Source organism: Corvus hawaiiensis, chromosome 13, assembly GCF_020740725.1.
Source record: "Corvus hawaiiensis isolate bCorHaw1 chromosome 13, bCorHaw1.pri.cur, whole genome shotgun sequence".
Taxonomy (NCBI): Eukaryota; Metazoa; Chordata; class Aves; order Passeriformes; family Corvidae; genus Corvus; species Corvus hawaiiensis.
The window spans coordinates 19,350,411-19,366,297 of record NC_063225.1 but is presented as its reverse complement, the minus strand read 5'-3'; the positions used below and the strand labels follow the sequence as shown (position 1 = coordinate 19,366,297).

Below are 15,887 nucleotides of genomic sequence, written 5' to 3'. Positions count from 1 at the left end.
TATAATGTGTAAAGAATTCGAAATATTGTATGGTAGGCACAGATCTGAAAGGATCTTAAAATTTCGGACTCAATCACAGCACCCAAAGCATGGTAGTTACTCCCCCAGAAAGGCTTCATCTCAAGATTATTTTCCCTTTTTTGTTAAATGATTGGCTTACAGTACTTTTTTTTTAAGCATTTCTTTCATGTAGTAGGTCTTACTTGTGTCATAAAGTAGCGGGACACTTTATCCCACAGTGTATATCACAGACATATATCTGTATATGACACATCCTAGCTGTGGTGCTGCTGGCCTGCAAGGGACACTTACAAAGTGATTTTAGACTGAAAGTGACCTTCTGTAGGGAAATGATTTTGTGCTTTTGACAGAGTTAGTGCATATTGAGTTTCAGTATGTGGCCGGTTTTCTCTAGTGTTAGCGGGAAGGAAGAAAATACTTCTAAAATGGAAAAACTGTGAAAATCAGAAGTCGACAGGAAAACTTGCACATTATAAAAATATGTAGAGTTTCCATATGGGTTGTTTACTAGAGGCCATCATTAAACTTTCATAGTTTGTGTTGCTTTTGGGGCTGTGGAGGGACTGAAACAATTTTGATCTGGTAGGTGGAGTTTATGAAAATACAGCACAAGAGTAAAGATGCAGGAATTGGTAGTTACCATGCTATTAACATCCCTGTCTGTAAGTAAATAGTATCTGAAATTACTTAATTCTGATTTTGTTGGTTTCTTCTCAAACAGGTATTTTTAGGGGTATTGGTTTCATGTTGAGGTTATGGCGTTTTTTCTTTAAACCTTTTTAAAAGAACCCCACACCCTGATGTTTTAAAGCTTTGTATGTTTGAGCAAAAAATATGCCTGGTAAATTTTGTGGAATAGCTGATTTTGGCAAGTGAGTGGTTCATGTGAAGTTGTAGTCTTGACTCCCATTTAGAAGCACTTCAGCTTGTGAACAAAAATCCCCTAAGGATTAAACTGCCTGAGTTAAAGCGGAGTACATTAAGGCAGCTCTGTAATGTATGCTTTGGCTCTCGCAGCCTTACATCCTCAGACCACATAAATTCGCTTAAGTGAACCAATGTCTTCAGGAAAGATGGCATTCCTGTCTGGGCAGTCAGGGAAAAGTGGGGTTGCCTTTTAGGTAATTTGTCAGACACCTTTGTTGTTGTTTGAGCTTCCTGATGAACTTTCTCTTTTTAAGAATGATCTATGACAAAGCAAATCAAATATGTCAGAAGCATTTGGGATTGCACATTTCATGTGTTACATCTTAATTGTATTTCTAACACTCCAAAATGCATCCTGGATTTTTTTGGATGTGGGGAAGGTAATTTAATATGACCAAAAACTTAGCATTGAAGTAAAGTGTATTTAGTTTCAGTTCATGATGACTGGCTGATTCCTGTAGGGAGGAGAAGAGAGAGTGTACAGGACTTAGTGTGAGAAATTAATGCATTTGGATTTATGTTATTTCTTCCTCTCAAGCTGTAAACACAAAAGAATAAACTTATCTCCCAATGTCATAAAAGCCAGTACTTCAAACAGCCTTCAGATACAGTCCATAACTGAGGCTTAAAGAGGAAGAGAGGGAGCAATCGGCTGATGCTGCCTCCAGAGAGGCATTCATCCTGGGTCAGGATGAAAGGAGTTTGGTGGTCTCAGCTTAATCCCCAGTGGAGCTTCATCCACATCGAAGAAACACTGCAGCGTTTGGCATAATCCTGCTTAATAAGCAATTTGTTCCCAGCTCAGACCTGGGCCTGGGCCGCCCTGGGTTTGGATGGAGGCAGGAGCTTGCGCAACACCATCCTCCTGCCCGCTCCCACCCAGCCTGGCGCTCGCCCCTTTGCATGGGAACTGCTTTTCACACAGAAACTTAAAACAAAGTCTAAAGCCTGCAAATATTTAATCAGCCTTGTGAGCTATTGTCTGTCTCGCCTCATGTGTGAGGGAACTCCCTGTGCTTCTCCCATAAACTCTCAGTTTTCCAAGGCTCTGCAGAGCCGTGGTGGCTGTCCCCGACGTGGCCAGCCCCATGCAGAGGGAGCGTCGGTCTGCTCTGTGTTCCCAGCAGCTGACAGTTCTTCTGAGCCTTTGGATGCTGCTCTGAGGGTGGGAGCCTGCAAGAGGCCCAGAGAAGTCTCCCAAATCCGTTGTGTCATGTTCAGCTCAAGTCACACTTGATTGAAGCGATACTGAAACATAAAGAACAAAATGCATTATTGAAGTACTATGGAAAATGTTGCTCATCTTCCTCTCCCCGTAATAAAGGGTAAATTGTAGCTCATTTTTCGTGGCAGAAAGGCCCATTTTCTTGCTCTCTGTTTGAAGCTTTGTCTCAGCCAGCTCTGTAATATGTCCAGTGGCTCAGTGTTTCACAAGCATTTTAGTTGATGATTAGATACTTGGACAAACCCTTTACATTTCTTGTGGAAGCCATAAGACAAAACGTGCTAGGAATAATAATTCCAAGACTATATAGTTTACTTGTGAGTAGGGTTTCAGAGTGTGACAGAAACGTTTGCTTTTGAAGAGGGAAAATGCTCTGAGACACACAAAAAGATTTTATGTGTTTTAGACTGTAATGTTTGAATTATTCACACCTTCTGGGGATTTTGACCCAAACTAGCTTTGTTTCCAAGGATGCTGGTGGAAACCTCAGCCAGCAGGCAGCTTAAACTTCTGTTGACTGATCCTGTTTCTTCTCTACCCTTTAAATCATCTTCATTCAGATCAGTTGGGTTTCATTCTGTGTGAATGACTGGAGAATCGTGCCCAAAGCAGCAACTTAAATTTGTAAGCGGTTCATCATCGAAGTTGAAGATATTATCTAAGTGTGAAGATGATTCTTCAAAAATAGTGCAGGGCTACAAAGGCTAATTCTAATCACTTAAGGGCTCAGAATAATACCTGAGAATTTGAGATGTGTCATGATGGGTTTTTTTTATTTTATCTGACAGAATATATGTATGTCTCATACATTTGATCTATAATAATATTTTCTGATTAAAAATTATTAGGCCAACACTTAAACATATGAATCTTCTGTTACATTATTGTGGAAACAGTGAAGCTTAGAATTTTCTAGAAAGCAGTGATACCCTTCGGTTTAACAAGATCCTTAAGTATGTTATTAACATTAAGCGTGAGAACAACCTCACATTTAAATGTTTATTTTTATGGTAATAAATGCTAAAATGCTATCACTTCTGAAATTAGGCTTTTCCTTAATACCTTTTCTAGGTCAGATATTAATCGATTGCTATTTTATCCTGTAGCCTGGACATGTTTTAAATTCACAAGTAACCTCAATGCATATTAGAATTGTTTCCATTTTCCTTTCATCACATTGTAATGAAGTTTATCTTTTACAATATCCATTTAACATTATTTATTTATTGCTGAATTTAATCTTATAGTCTTATATATTAATCTTATGATTTTATATATACTTCATTTGTTGTCTTATAACTACGGTGACTTGTTAGTTGTCATTTTGGGCTGCATTTTTTCAAAGGCTTTGTGTAATGAACTTCTTTTGCTAGATTTTCCACTAGCATCACTTTTGATAAACATTTTTACATTTTCAATGCATTGCTGTCCTGGTAGTTGGCCCTTGTCCTGTCTTAAATGTCCATATGTCTTAGGATGATTACACAAAAACTGATGAGAAAATTTTTTTCTGTGATTTATACACAGAGTACCCCTAAATCTGCTTAAACCATAGAGCTCTAAAAGGACAATGCTTAGAATGGGGTTTATAGGAAGACTGATGTTATTCGTGAACTCCCTTATCTTCTCTCTGAAAGCTTAGGCATGACGCTGAGAAAATAAACACTGGAATTTTTCAAATAGACAAAATTCTTATTTTAAAATTTGAATGTAGCATTCTGGAACTTTTTTTGTGCATGGAAATGGTGCTCTGATTCCTGAGAAATGCTAGGAGGAATTTAGAACATTCTTTGCTCAGAGCTTTGCCAATAGTGGAGTTTGCAAAATGGAAAGAAAAGAGCTTGACCTTAAAACAGCAGAAGAGTCTAAGTGGTGACATATTCTGCTGATTAAATACTAGCAGTATGAGATCTGTTTATATAGAAGCAAAGAAATAATGCAGATCTAACTTTGAAGAGAAACTCTGGTCTACTGATATAAAGACTTACTTCTTTTACAAAGTTGTAAATAACCTGACATCAAACAAAGAGATTTAACTGTTTGATGGAATACTTTTACAGAAATTAGATGCACAGTTCCTATTCAATGAAGTTATTAGTTGTTAGTGCAAATTAGAATTGACATTTATATAAATGATAAATACATGGAAAAGAAACATTAGTAGTTCCCATACCAACTACCATTTTAAGATCCTAATATTTATAATGGCCATGTTGAAGTTCGGAAGTGCAGGAAGGCGGGAGTGGCCCTCAGAGAACCATTAACCTTTTAGGCTGAGTTGTTCTAAGAAAATTGCATCTGAACATGAACTACATCATAGCAGAAGAGCACAGGCAAGTAGAAAGGTACATTTTAATGCTTCGTTTCATAAAAATAAAAGGAAATTCTGTTGGGAAGGATCTTTTTCTAGAAAGTTAATTCAGCTCCCAGTGATAAGCACCGTATTTGTTTCTAAATACCTGTGGAACACACCGTTTCGCTGCCAGGTTTTTCTCCAAGAGCCAAAGAAGGTTTTGCTTTAGGAAGTTCTGAAGTTTCCAACTGCATTTTCCTGTATCCATATTAGTATAACTTTGTCTCAGTTTTCACGTGATAAAAGAGTTACAACTCCTAACATTTGGTCAAAATTAACAAAAACCATCAGCCTGACTATAGACTACTAAGAACATGGCATTTTCATGCAGGGTTAGTCACACAAGAGCAGTGCACTTGGATGACCTGTAAGGTTTTGTTCAAAACCTGACATTTGGGTTTGTGCCTACAGATTTCAGTTCTTTCCTTGGCAGTCTTTTTCCTTTCTCTGCTGTCCATTTTCCCTTTTTTCTGTGGATGAAAGAAACTGATGGGCTGCAGAAAGCACCTGTGGTTTCCATTGCCTCCCTGGGAATGGTGGTGCTATCCCTCTGCTGGCGGGAGGCACTGCCAGGGGCTCAGATGGCAGCTCAGTTGCTGGCTGTTGACTCCACCTTGTGCTTTGGCCATGCCCCTGTCCCTGTGGCTCTGGTGTGCCCCAGCAGTGCTGTTGGTGCCAGCTGTTCCTTTGCTCCCAAAGTTTCTTCCCAAAGTGAATCACTTCTCAGTTCTTTATTTTGCTCTTGCACAGACAAAAGTTTGCTGCTGGCTTACTTACTTACTTACTTACTATCTGACTAGAAAATGAATTAGCTTCTTTAAAAGATAATTCCAGTGTTTTTATTGTATATATTGACAGAAATAACTGACGTGAATAATGTCTTTAGAGAGCTGCAAATGTTCAAGTGAAGCAAGAAAACCTAAATCCACCAGTAGAACTAGACTAAATACTGCTCTAAAAATCAGCACTTCCAGTCTGCAGTAATCCTGGACTAACCTTGGGTAGTACACAAGCAGTGAAAAAGTTCTTAGTCTGACACTGTACCATTTATTTTGTTATCTGTAATAAAATATCTGACAACATTTAACATACATGCATAGAACCATTGGAAACCAATCTGGGATCATAATCTTCTTTAAATCTTTGGAAGATTGCAAGCAGAGTTTTAAATTCAATTAGTTCCTGTTTTTTGAATGCAGTTACAACTTGGAAAAAGAAACTCAGGTTGTCACCAAAAATGCTACTCCATAATAAATCTTCCCAGGGTAATTTAATTGAACTGCTAGTTCTTGATAAATTACTAGCATGCATCTCCATTACATGTCTATTTAGAACATATGAATACATGAATGATATGAATATATGAATTATCAATTCACATTAATTTAACTAACATTTGTTCAGTATTTTACATACGGTCATTCTTCAACTTTCTGGCTGATATTTTAGTTTTGTCAATGAAAATCCTGTTTATTAAAAGGTGTTTGTACACTCCTCATTATGAAAATATAGTTTCAAAGACAAGAGGATTCTCATTTTAGTCTTCTGTAAAATTACCTGGTGAATTGGTAAGATTTTACATCTGATTTGACATGTAACTGCTGAGACATTCTGTATCATTGCTGTACCATTCCAAAGTTCTGGATCCTATTAGGAGGATTTTTTACCCTCCTTTGACAAAAACACATACATATGCATTTTAAAGTAATGGTAGTTTTTGTTGATAAAAGGAATACAGAGAAAGATTAAGTGAAGTACAAATATGTGTATATGCAGTATGTAAATAGAATTAGGAGGTGTTCAGCAAAACATCTTTCTCTTGCTAGTTCTCAGGCAAAGGTTGCCCCTATGTGTGCTACTCATTATCTCCCTGCAAGGAAGGAAAGGAGCTGCACTTTTATGATTCTCATTCCTGCAGGACCATCAGAACATTATTTTGGGGGCCTTGGAGCTCACTGAAAAATGAAATGAGCTGCAGCGTTCCCCTTTGCTACCCAGAGGAAAATCACACCCAAGTTTTTGGGTTCATATGGTTTGTTAGTTCCCTATAAAAGGCATTCAGTCCTGGGAAGTTCTCCTGTGCAAGGTGCCAGGAAGCAGTGCAGGAGAGGAAGGCTGCTGCTGCTGTCCTGGTGGGCATACAAGGAAGAACTGAGTATCCAGCATGGAAAATCCTTCCAGCAGTCACCTCAGGTCTGGGGCCAGACACCCTACCTAAGTGACAGGGGAAGCCTTATCTCCCAGTGGAATGATGAGTTCCCCTCACAACTTTATTACTGTTTCGTACCACATGGAGCTTTTAATTTTTTTGATTGATTGTCCTATTTTATTGCTCAAGTGCTGTGTGGCATATTGCTGGCTTTTGTCATTGAAGTCTGTTTTGAAAGACTGACTTTTATACTGCTTCAGGCTTTCACAGCGAGAACTGCAGCAAATGGCCAAGCAATACACTTCATAGTGAATATTGGCCCGGGTAAACGTGAGGAGAACATGGATTCCATCTAGAGACTTCAGAAATCATGAATCATGCTTTCTTAAGTGATAAACTTCAGAAATACCAGTACAGTGGATGGAGATGATTATTGCACTTGAGAGAGCAGAGTGCATTTCCCAAAGAGTCACACGGGAGCAGGGATTGCTGGTAGGGCAGAGGAGAGAGCCTGACCTGCAGGCTGTTGGAGATTAAGCAAATTAGCAGGACCTGCAGAAGGCTATAAACTGGTGGGAGTGACAGAAGGTTACTGATAGGCAACCTTGAAAGGTGTTGCCCAGTGAAAAGTTCCCACAGGTCACCACATCACTCATGGTGCCGGACAGTCAGCTGTGGATGCAGCAGGCGTAGCATGCGTGGTGTGGGAGACATGGAAATGCAGACAGACACTAACCAGGGGGGATTGTAGTCCTGAGGTGAGGATGTGAGTTGTTCTAGCCTCTCCTTCTCAGCAGGCTTTTACATTGAGAGCAGTGTTGGCCAGTGCTTTCTGGTGTGCTAAACCTGAATTCTCACCATGCTCTGTAACAGGGGCTGCACCTCCAAAATGCATCAGGACCTGGAGTTTGGCTGGTGGCACAAAGGGAAACTTCCTTGATTCTTCATGAAATAGCATTTCAGAAACCTATTTGCTGTGTCTCCTACCTGTGCGTTGTTTGAGTCTTCAGAGGATTGTTCCAACATTTAGTACATGTTGGGCCATAAATAAGCTAAGGTAAGCTGGAATTTATTCCAGCTAAGCACAGGCAAAACCAATAAAGTTGAATGAATATCTATAAATTTTGAGAATAAGCAACATTTTAAAAGGAAACAAAGAAAACATTAATGTGAGTTGCCTGCTCTGGGATAAAAAAAAAAAAAAGTGGTAGCTTAGACTAATTTGATAGGTCTCAGTTCAGAAAAAGAAAACCACAAGCAAATATTAATGAAGCATAGGCACATAGCTGAAGTTAAGCAGGTGCTTAAATGCTTGGCTGTACAGAAATGCAGTGATTTAATTAGGATCTTGTTACATTTGACAGGCATATCTGACTTTCAGGCTAGAGGGAGAGCAACAAGAAAAGCTAATTCTAGGTTAATGCATCTGGATCCCAGTATATGGCAGGAGGAGAGGCAAGCTGCGTTTCAGTAAGGAGTTTGTATCTTGTATGAGAGCAGTTTGTAAGATGAACATTCCATATTCCAGCCTGTAAAACTCCCTGGGATTATTAAGCCAAGTGGCTGTTTAAAAGGGAAAAAAAAAAATCAAGAGAGAGAACTGCAAGGTTTTTATTTGTTTTCTTTGTTGTTTATCTGCTAAGTCAAGCGCTGGCCTTCACTTTCTCCACCCATTGACAGTGAAACAAGGAATATGTGCTCTGCTGCAGGTTTTATTTGATTGGGTTTTTTTCCAGTAAAGGGTGACTCATGGGTTTTTTTCTTCAGAGTACATAATACAGTGTATCAGGTTTAGTAGCTGCATTAGTACAATGAGCTGAAATCATTAAATTGATTCCATATGTGATAAATACCAGATTAAAACAGTCAGCAACCCCTGTATATACCTTCCTATCTTTAATGTTGATAACATCATAGTAGTAATAGTAAAACTGTTGAAAAGAAAAAGATAACGAAATAATAATTCCATGGAAGCTGTTTGGATATCTGCACTGTGAGTTTGGCAGGACTTCACTAACTATCTGTGGCATTTTTAGGACAGGTAAAGGAAATGAGCTGTGAAATTAAAAAAGGAAAAGTCCCAAAAACTTCTTTGCCTCTGCCTGTTCATCAAGGGTATGATGGCCATTAAAAAGAAATCAAGAGTTCTCTTGTTCTGTCCTGGATCAGAAATGCCAATTGTAGTTATTTTAGTACAATTATGATTGACTTTAAATACTTTTCTGATTGTAGAATTTACCACAGAAAAATAGAACAGTACAATAACCACTCTGGTTAATTTAAAATTTCAACAGTACTCCCAAACTTGGAGGGCACCTCTTGCTTACAGGGTGGGAGCTGAGAGCTTAGAATCATTCAAATGCTTCAGTGATATTTTCCTCAAAACAGTGTCTGAATGTATACGTAATTGTCACTTTTTTTGGCTGTCTTTTTAAAATTCCTCCTGTCTTTAAGGGCATTAAGACATTGCTACCAGTATTTTGAAAGGTTTTTAATGTCTTTTTTGACTGGTGAACTGAAAAAATGTAAACTATTACTTTGTTCATCTTGTTTTTAAACTGAACTGCATTATCAACTTAGTGTGTGCTCTGAAGGTATTGTTAAAAGTGCTTTGAAAACTTGTAAATCCCTGTAATTTATGTTCTGTAGTCTCAACTGCTTCTTTCTGTCCTTCTGGTTTTAATTTGAATGCAGTCTTGTCTGGGTGTGTACCTGTAAAATTGTGTTTTTCCAAGTACAATTTACAGTCGTGACCCTCAGTTTTACAGTGTTCCAACCTTATAGAAGCTTCCTCCTATGCCAAAAAGCCAACTTTGGGTCAAACAGCTCTTTCATATTGTAATTGTCTAATCAAGGTTCCTTGGAACAGATCCGATTTGGGCATTTTTTAGTTTATCGCAAAGATTTTATAAGAATATCAAGTGAATTGGAAAGGTTCCTTTGTAGGAGACCAGTGATAGCATTGCCCGTATTTCTTCAGATGTATACAGTTGTAAACTTAGCCTTCTTCATGACAACAGTCCCATTTATCTAAACAATTCTCCTTTTAGAGCCAATGGCACTGATAGAAACTGAGATAAGAAATACAGATGGGAGGATCTCTCCGAGTCTCTCCTTACAGAAACTTCTCGCTGGGCAGCTCACAATCCCCTTTTCTTTTTGGTGCCTGAGAACGCGTGGCAGACAGCTCCCATGAAACACAGTCCTCTTGAACTGCCAGCTCGAGGAAAGGATGGTCGGGCTTTGGGAGGGTTTTTTAAATCCTGGTGATTTCCTTCTGGATTTTTTTCCCCCCATGCTTAGTGTGTTTAAATGGCAGGCACTGGGGTTTTGTGTTTCATAGCTCTAACTTAGAATAGTCCCTGTGCTATAATTCTTTGTCTTTTGAATTAAGGTATTAAATTATCTATTTTATTGTAATCTGTAAATTAATCCCTTGCTTATTTGCTGTCTTTTTGGGTGATACAGAAAAAAGAACTTTCAGAGCTTTGTATTTTTTGTGTTACTCCACAGTAAAAATAGTACTTGCACACTGAAACAGAAGTTATTTGAACTAAATATTATAGGCTTTATTTTTAATACTTACTCCTCATCCATGCTCATTTTTTTAGCATGACTTCAGCACCCTTGGTGGTTAAGAGGAAGAGAAGAGCAGATAGATCACGTGGTTTATTTTGTTCTGTTTGTGTTTTCAGATCATTGTACAATCTGGCCGTCACCCCACGGTGCTGCAAAAACTCTGCCAGTTGCCTTTCCAGTATTTCAGTGATCCTCGTTTAATCAAAGTGCTTTTCCCATCACTAATAGCTGCTTGTTACAATAACCCTCAGAACAAGATCATCCTGGAGCAGGAGATGAGCTGTGTTTTACTCGCCACCTTCATCCAGGTACTTCTGCAGTGCTGTGGCAGGCGCAGGGGCACTGCCAGTGCTGTGCTTGCCTTTGCTCTCAGTGTGGGGATCGCTAACTTAAATAAAACAAGCAAACAGCAGTGAAGTAGTTTCAGATTCTCTGCAGCTCTTCTCAAACCACAGATTGCGCCTGTACTTGAGGCACCGTATCACACTAAAAGGTTACTGAGTAGTTCAGGTTCTCACTATCCATGCAGAATCCTGTTTTTATTAAAGTTACTTGGATGTACTGGGAAGATCTGATGTAGATCTTAAAATATTTTTTTTCAAGAATTCCTGCACTTATAGCATATCTGAAATTGCTATATTAATGTGTTTACGTACAAATGTACAGTTGTATACTGTGTACCACAGATTTACAGAGAACTGGGTAAGTGTATATATTTTATGCAGAAAATACACAAAACATATGTTACCAGTCTAATCTTGCAATCTTTATTTTTGACAGTAAGCCACCAAGGTCATTAGAAATACTGTTTTGAATAAGGATTTGCAGTATTTTTCTTCCCTTTGTCTAAATTTATATGCTGTTTTATCTATCAGATTTTTTGCATGCCTCATGGTTTTAATGCATTTTATTGACTGTTTCCAATGAATAAACGCAGTTTTCATGAATACTCTACTATTAAAAATAATACACTTTTAGGAGTCTGTAACCCTGTATCAGTCACCTGAAAGTTACTGTTGTTGATAAAGAAATGTTACTCAAACTCTTTTCCCTTAATGCTTTACAGCTAGTCCAAGAATAGGCTACATGCGTTTGAGAGAGAAAGTACAAGAACTAAATATTTACCAGAAGTCTTTGCATAACATCAAACTTCTGAGTGCAACTACTTTTTATCCTTTTAATACTAAAATAATTGCATAGCAGTTTTTTTAAAAGAAGTTTGGAACTTAGTATTCAAATATTTGCCATACAGTAATGAACTTCTGGTTAGATACACAGCTATAATTCATCTTTTTTTACTTTCTTATAGTGAAACTGCAGATTTTAGTGTAGAAGTTGGGGTAGGGAAAAAAACTGTGCATTATTGGTAAGTGCAGCAAGTTTTGTTTGGGTTTTTTTCAGCTAAAAAACATAAGAGTGGAGGAGAATGTTCCCTATATGAATAATTAAGGTTGTTTACCTTGATTTCTGTTCTATAAGAGATGCAATGGCACTAAAATCCCCAGTAGCTACAGTAAAGCATAAGTATATTTATAAGGGTCAATGTTACTAATTTGATTTCCAGTTAGAGTTATATCCCAGATGGCAAGTCCGTGTACTATTCCTGCAGGCTTTTAAAAAAAGGTGTTCTATTAAAATATGGAAGAGTTGTGTGTGCTGTAAAGTGTCCTGTCACTGCTGCCTTCACTGGTCCTTCAGTATTTTGCCTGTTTTAAAGTCTAATCCCGGATCTTGCACACATGCATACACGGAGAGCAGTTCTGGCAGGATGCAAGGAATGCTGATATCCTGCACACACAGAAGGGACTTCCCTCTCTACTTTTATTTCAACTCACTGCTGTTTGTGAAGCAGATCTCTTATTTGCTTCAGTAGAAGGTTTGGGAAAGACTGTAAAATGTTGCCCCGAGATTAGAAAATGAGATTCTTCCTTTGCCAGGGAACGCAAAAAGAAGTCCCATTTACGTAAAAGTTTGGTGGTGTGTACGAATATAACACTTAAATACAGTGTGTTAAATGTGTGCAGCAAAAATCAAAGGAAGAGCATTGCTGCATTTTACAGCGACCTCCCTACCAATAGATGTGTTTCCATCATCTGAAGTTTGCATCAGCCGGTTTGTTTTTGTTACTTCTGTTTTGAGATATGCAGAAGTAAGTAGAAACATTCAGGAGTATCCATGATTTGCTGTGTTGTATCTTATGTCTGATAATACCTTCTTCAGTATTCTGCTGGGTGGGTACTCCAACAAGACGTAGGATCTGTAGTGGGGAGCTGACTGGTTCCGGGTGAGGTTGGTGTCCGTGCTGGCTCCGAGGATGCTGCATCCCAACATCCGACAGCAGCTGGGATTGCACAGTGCTCTGGGTGCTCGCGGCAGCCCCCCGCAGCTGGGGGCACAGCTGGGGGCACAGCTGGCTGCCAGGGGCAGCAGCGCTGGGCAGCAACTCCACATTCTCCCAGGAGATCAGCACCTCCGGCTCCCAGGTCACTGGGAAGCACGGCCATTGAAATGGGGATTGTTCATCAAATTTGTAAGAGTGTATTTGGAGTCGGGAGCAAAAATCTGAAACACCATTTGTTTTACAGAAACACGGCTATGGTAAATAGAAATCACAATTATTTTGTAAGAAGACATTAAAGCCTTGGATTCTCTGTTGTATACTAAAAATATATTTTTTGAAAACAGGTCTAAATAAGTGTGTAAAAATCCACTATAAATTACAGAATTTAAGTGCTGGCAGTATTCTGTTATAATACATAGCAAACAAGCCGGAGTTCATTAATTTACAGACTACATAAAGTATTAGTATTTTTGAGTGACTGTGAAGACTTAAAAATGTTGGTTTAATTCCTTAGATATAAGATCTGAAAACCTGATGTCTTTTTTTTGTTTGTTTTCCCCCCCCAGGATTTTGCACAGAGCTCAGGCCAAATGGAAAGTCAGTTATCTCAGCAGAGGGGTATGTTCACTGCAGTGTAACAGAGTAGCAGTTGGGTAACAAAATGTGATTAAAGTTTTTTGAATCTACATTGATTAAAAGAAATACAGTAAATTGCAGCACAATTTTACAGTTTGGGAGTGGGCTCCCCGGCTTACATCCTGATTTATACATACGTGTCTTCCAGTCTGCTGCTCATCGTATCAGGGATTCAGACTGTTAGTCTTTATTAAATGCTGTGTGGTATCATGTCTTAAAATGTGATACTGTACCTGCACATATTTAATTAGCTGATACAAAGGCTGCCTTCAAGAGTTTTAGGTTGCAGAAGCCACGCAGCCATGCCAATACACCCACGGAGCCAAAAAACTCTAAAATACTGTCCTGTAATTGTCCTTTAAAGTTTGTCAGTTTGCAGAAGAGTCATGATTTTTTTTCCCCTTCAGTTATTGTAAATATTATTTAAAATGCAGTCAACCTTTTTAAGCTAAACATTTGAAAGATTCTCAGCTGAGATGGCTGTTACTTGCTAAACGCATCTGAAATTCAAGTGTTGATGGGCATCTGGTCTTGAGTAGCCATATCGTGCATAAAATGTGACACTCAGTCACTTCTCCCTCATAACAAGTAGAAATCCTCCACCATTTTGCTCAACGTTTGCCAGGAGTTGAGTGATTCTAGGTCTAAAGCATGAACTTTTTGTTTAAAAATAAATTAAAAAATTAAGGTAACTTGATAGAGATTTTTACTGTCAACATTAGACATCTCAGTCTGAAGCAGCGTCATGCAGCACAAACTTTCCAGGATTGTGTTTGCATGAGAATCTGCTCAAGAAACATCTAAAATCCAGGCAGAAAACTTGCTTTTTATTTTCGCTATTCACACTGGATGAACTTTTAAACAAAGGTGTGGTGACATATGAGTGTGATTTCTAAACATTCCCCAGCTGCAAAAAAAGTTGACTTAATAACAATGTAAGCAGGATTATTTTATCCGTTATATCACTTGAATGTGAAGGATAGTGTTCCCAAAAACAAATGGGAATAATAATACTGACGGGAATAAAACCTGAAAGCACAAACAGTTGCGTGCTGCGTGGAGGGTTAGACCCTCAAACCTGCGCGCAGTGAAATCTGTCCACGTCACTGCACACTCTTAGGAGTGAAAGCTGCATTTGTACTCGTGCTGTGAGCTCTGGGGAGTTGGGAGCACAACTCTTCTGCAGCCCTTTGTGGAGAAAAAAAACTGCTGAGCAGAAAACGCTGCTGAGGCTGCCCAGAGTTGAACGAGGCTGAGCTAGTCCCCGGTGGGTCCAAGAACATGAAGTGTGTAAAGATGTATAGTGTTCCTCTGCATAGGCAGAGAGCCTGATCAGCTTAAAAATGGAAGCCTTTGCTCATCAGAGCCTCTGCCCCCATTCTTAAAGCCAAGCGTAGGTGTCCTGAGCTCTGCAGAAGTGTCACCCCATGGTTTGAGAAGATTTTGATGGGGGAGGGGAGTAAATGTCTTAAAGTATCTCAAATTGGCTGCACATTCATTATTCTTGTTTTATTGCCATCTTATCTTAAGAGGGAATAACTTGGTAATTTTATGTTCTGTCTTCAACAGAAAAATTTTTCAGTTCTCAAGATTATCTTGAACTGTCCAACAGATTCCCCCGGCAGTCCTGGGAAGAAGCTCGACAGTTCTTCTTGAAAAAATAAGAGTTGTATTTAGTTTTTAAATCCCTAACATCATCACACTGACCAGTTCCTGCTGACTACCTTCTTTAAAACGCTGTTCCGAAACGTTTTTGATACTCTAAATACTTATGCTGTAGATATATAATTTGCACTATTTATATCCTAAGTACTGTAGATATTTCCAAGTTCTGTTTTGTAATTTTGATAATTTGAGTTTATTTCGTTCATGTATCCAATGTCATGATTTTGGTGTTTTCTGCCCTGTGGTGGGACTTGCACTGCAGAACTGCTGAAATAAGGTTGCAAATAGAGAAAATATGTTCTATATATCTTGTAATAAAATAACTTATTCTGTCTTGTCTGACTTCCGCATTATAATTGTCAGTGTGTTTGAATTACCATAAACAACACGGCTTAGAGGGGAAAAAAAGACTCATAAGATGTCTTTTTTCGTTAATCAAGAGTCAATCAGAATCAAATCAAGGTAATTCGTCAGATCTGGCCCTGGGGAAAGTTTGCTTATAATTTTTGGGTGATTGAGGATACGTCACCTAATAAGGATTTTTTAGACCTCATGCATTTTTAACGTCTCGGTTAGACTTGAGCGAGGCTTGTTTAAGCCTCACGATGTTCTCTGAGCGGTGGAGGTTCCGCGGCGCGCAGCTGAGCCGCGAGCGCGCGCGGGGGGCGGTGAGGGGGCGCGCGACACCCCGGGCCCTGCGCTGCGGCGGGGCCGCCGCCGATCCCGGCCCGTGGGCACCGGGACCACGACCCGGGCAGAGACCGCGACCGGTGCCGGAGCAGGGACCGGGACCGCGATCGGCACCGGGACAGCCCCGTCTTGGCGGCCCCGGGCCGCGGCCCCCGCGCCGCACATAGCTGCCCGGCCCGGCCCGGGCCTGAGGCGTCGGCGGTCCTGAGGCGAGGCCCGGGAAGAACGCGCGGAGCCCGGACGTCCTGACCCGGACGGAGCCAGGTAAACGCAGGGGCCTCGCGGCGGGGCTGGGAGGGGC

At 39.6% G+C, this 15,887-nt stretch overlaps 1 protein-coding gene across 2 annotated transcripts in view; it reads left to right on the top strand.

The window, feature by feature from the left end:
• SCAPER (S-phase cyclin A associated protein in the ER) overlaps positions 1-15,238 on the top strand; it is a 136,340-nt gene extending 121,102 nt beyond the window's left edge. For both annotated transcript variants that reach the window (XM_048317987.1, XM_048317988.1), the window contains exons 30-32: positions 10,371-10,562; positions 13,162-13,213; positions 14,801-15,238. In XM_048317987.1, coding sequence (XP_048173944.1) covers positions 10,371-10,562; positions 13,162-13,213; positions 14,801-14,895 — 339 coding nt within the window. In that variant the 3' untranslated portion in view covers positions 14,896-15,238. The remainder of the gene's footprint in view (positions 1-10,370; positions 10,563-13,161; positions 13,214-14,800) is intronic.
• Positions 15,239-15,887: the final 649 nt, after the last annotated feature.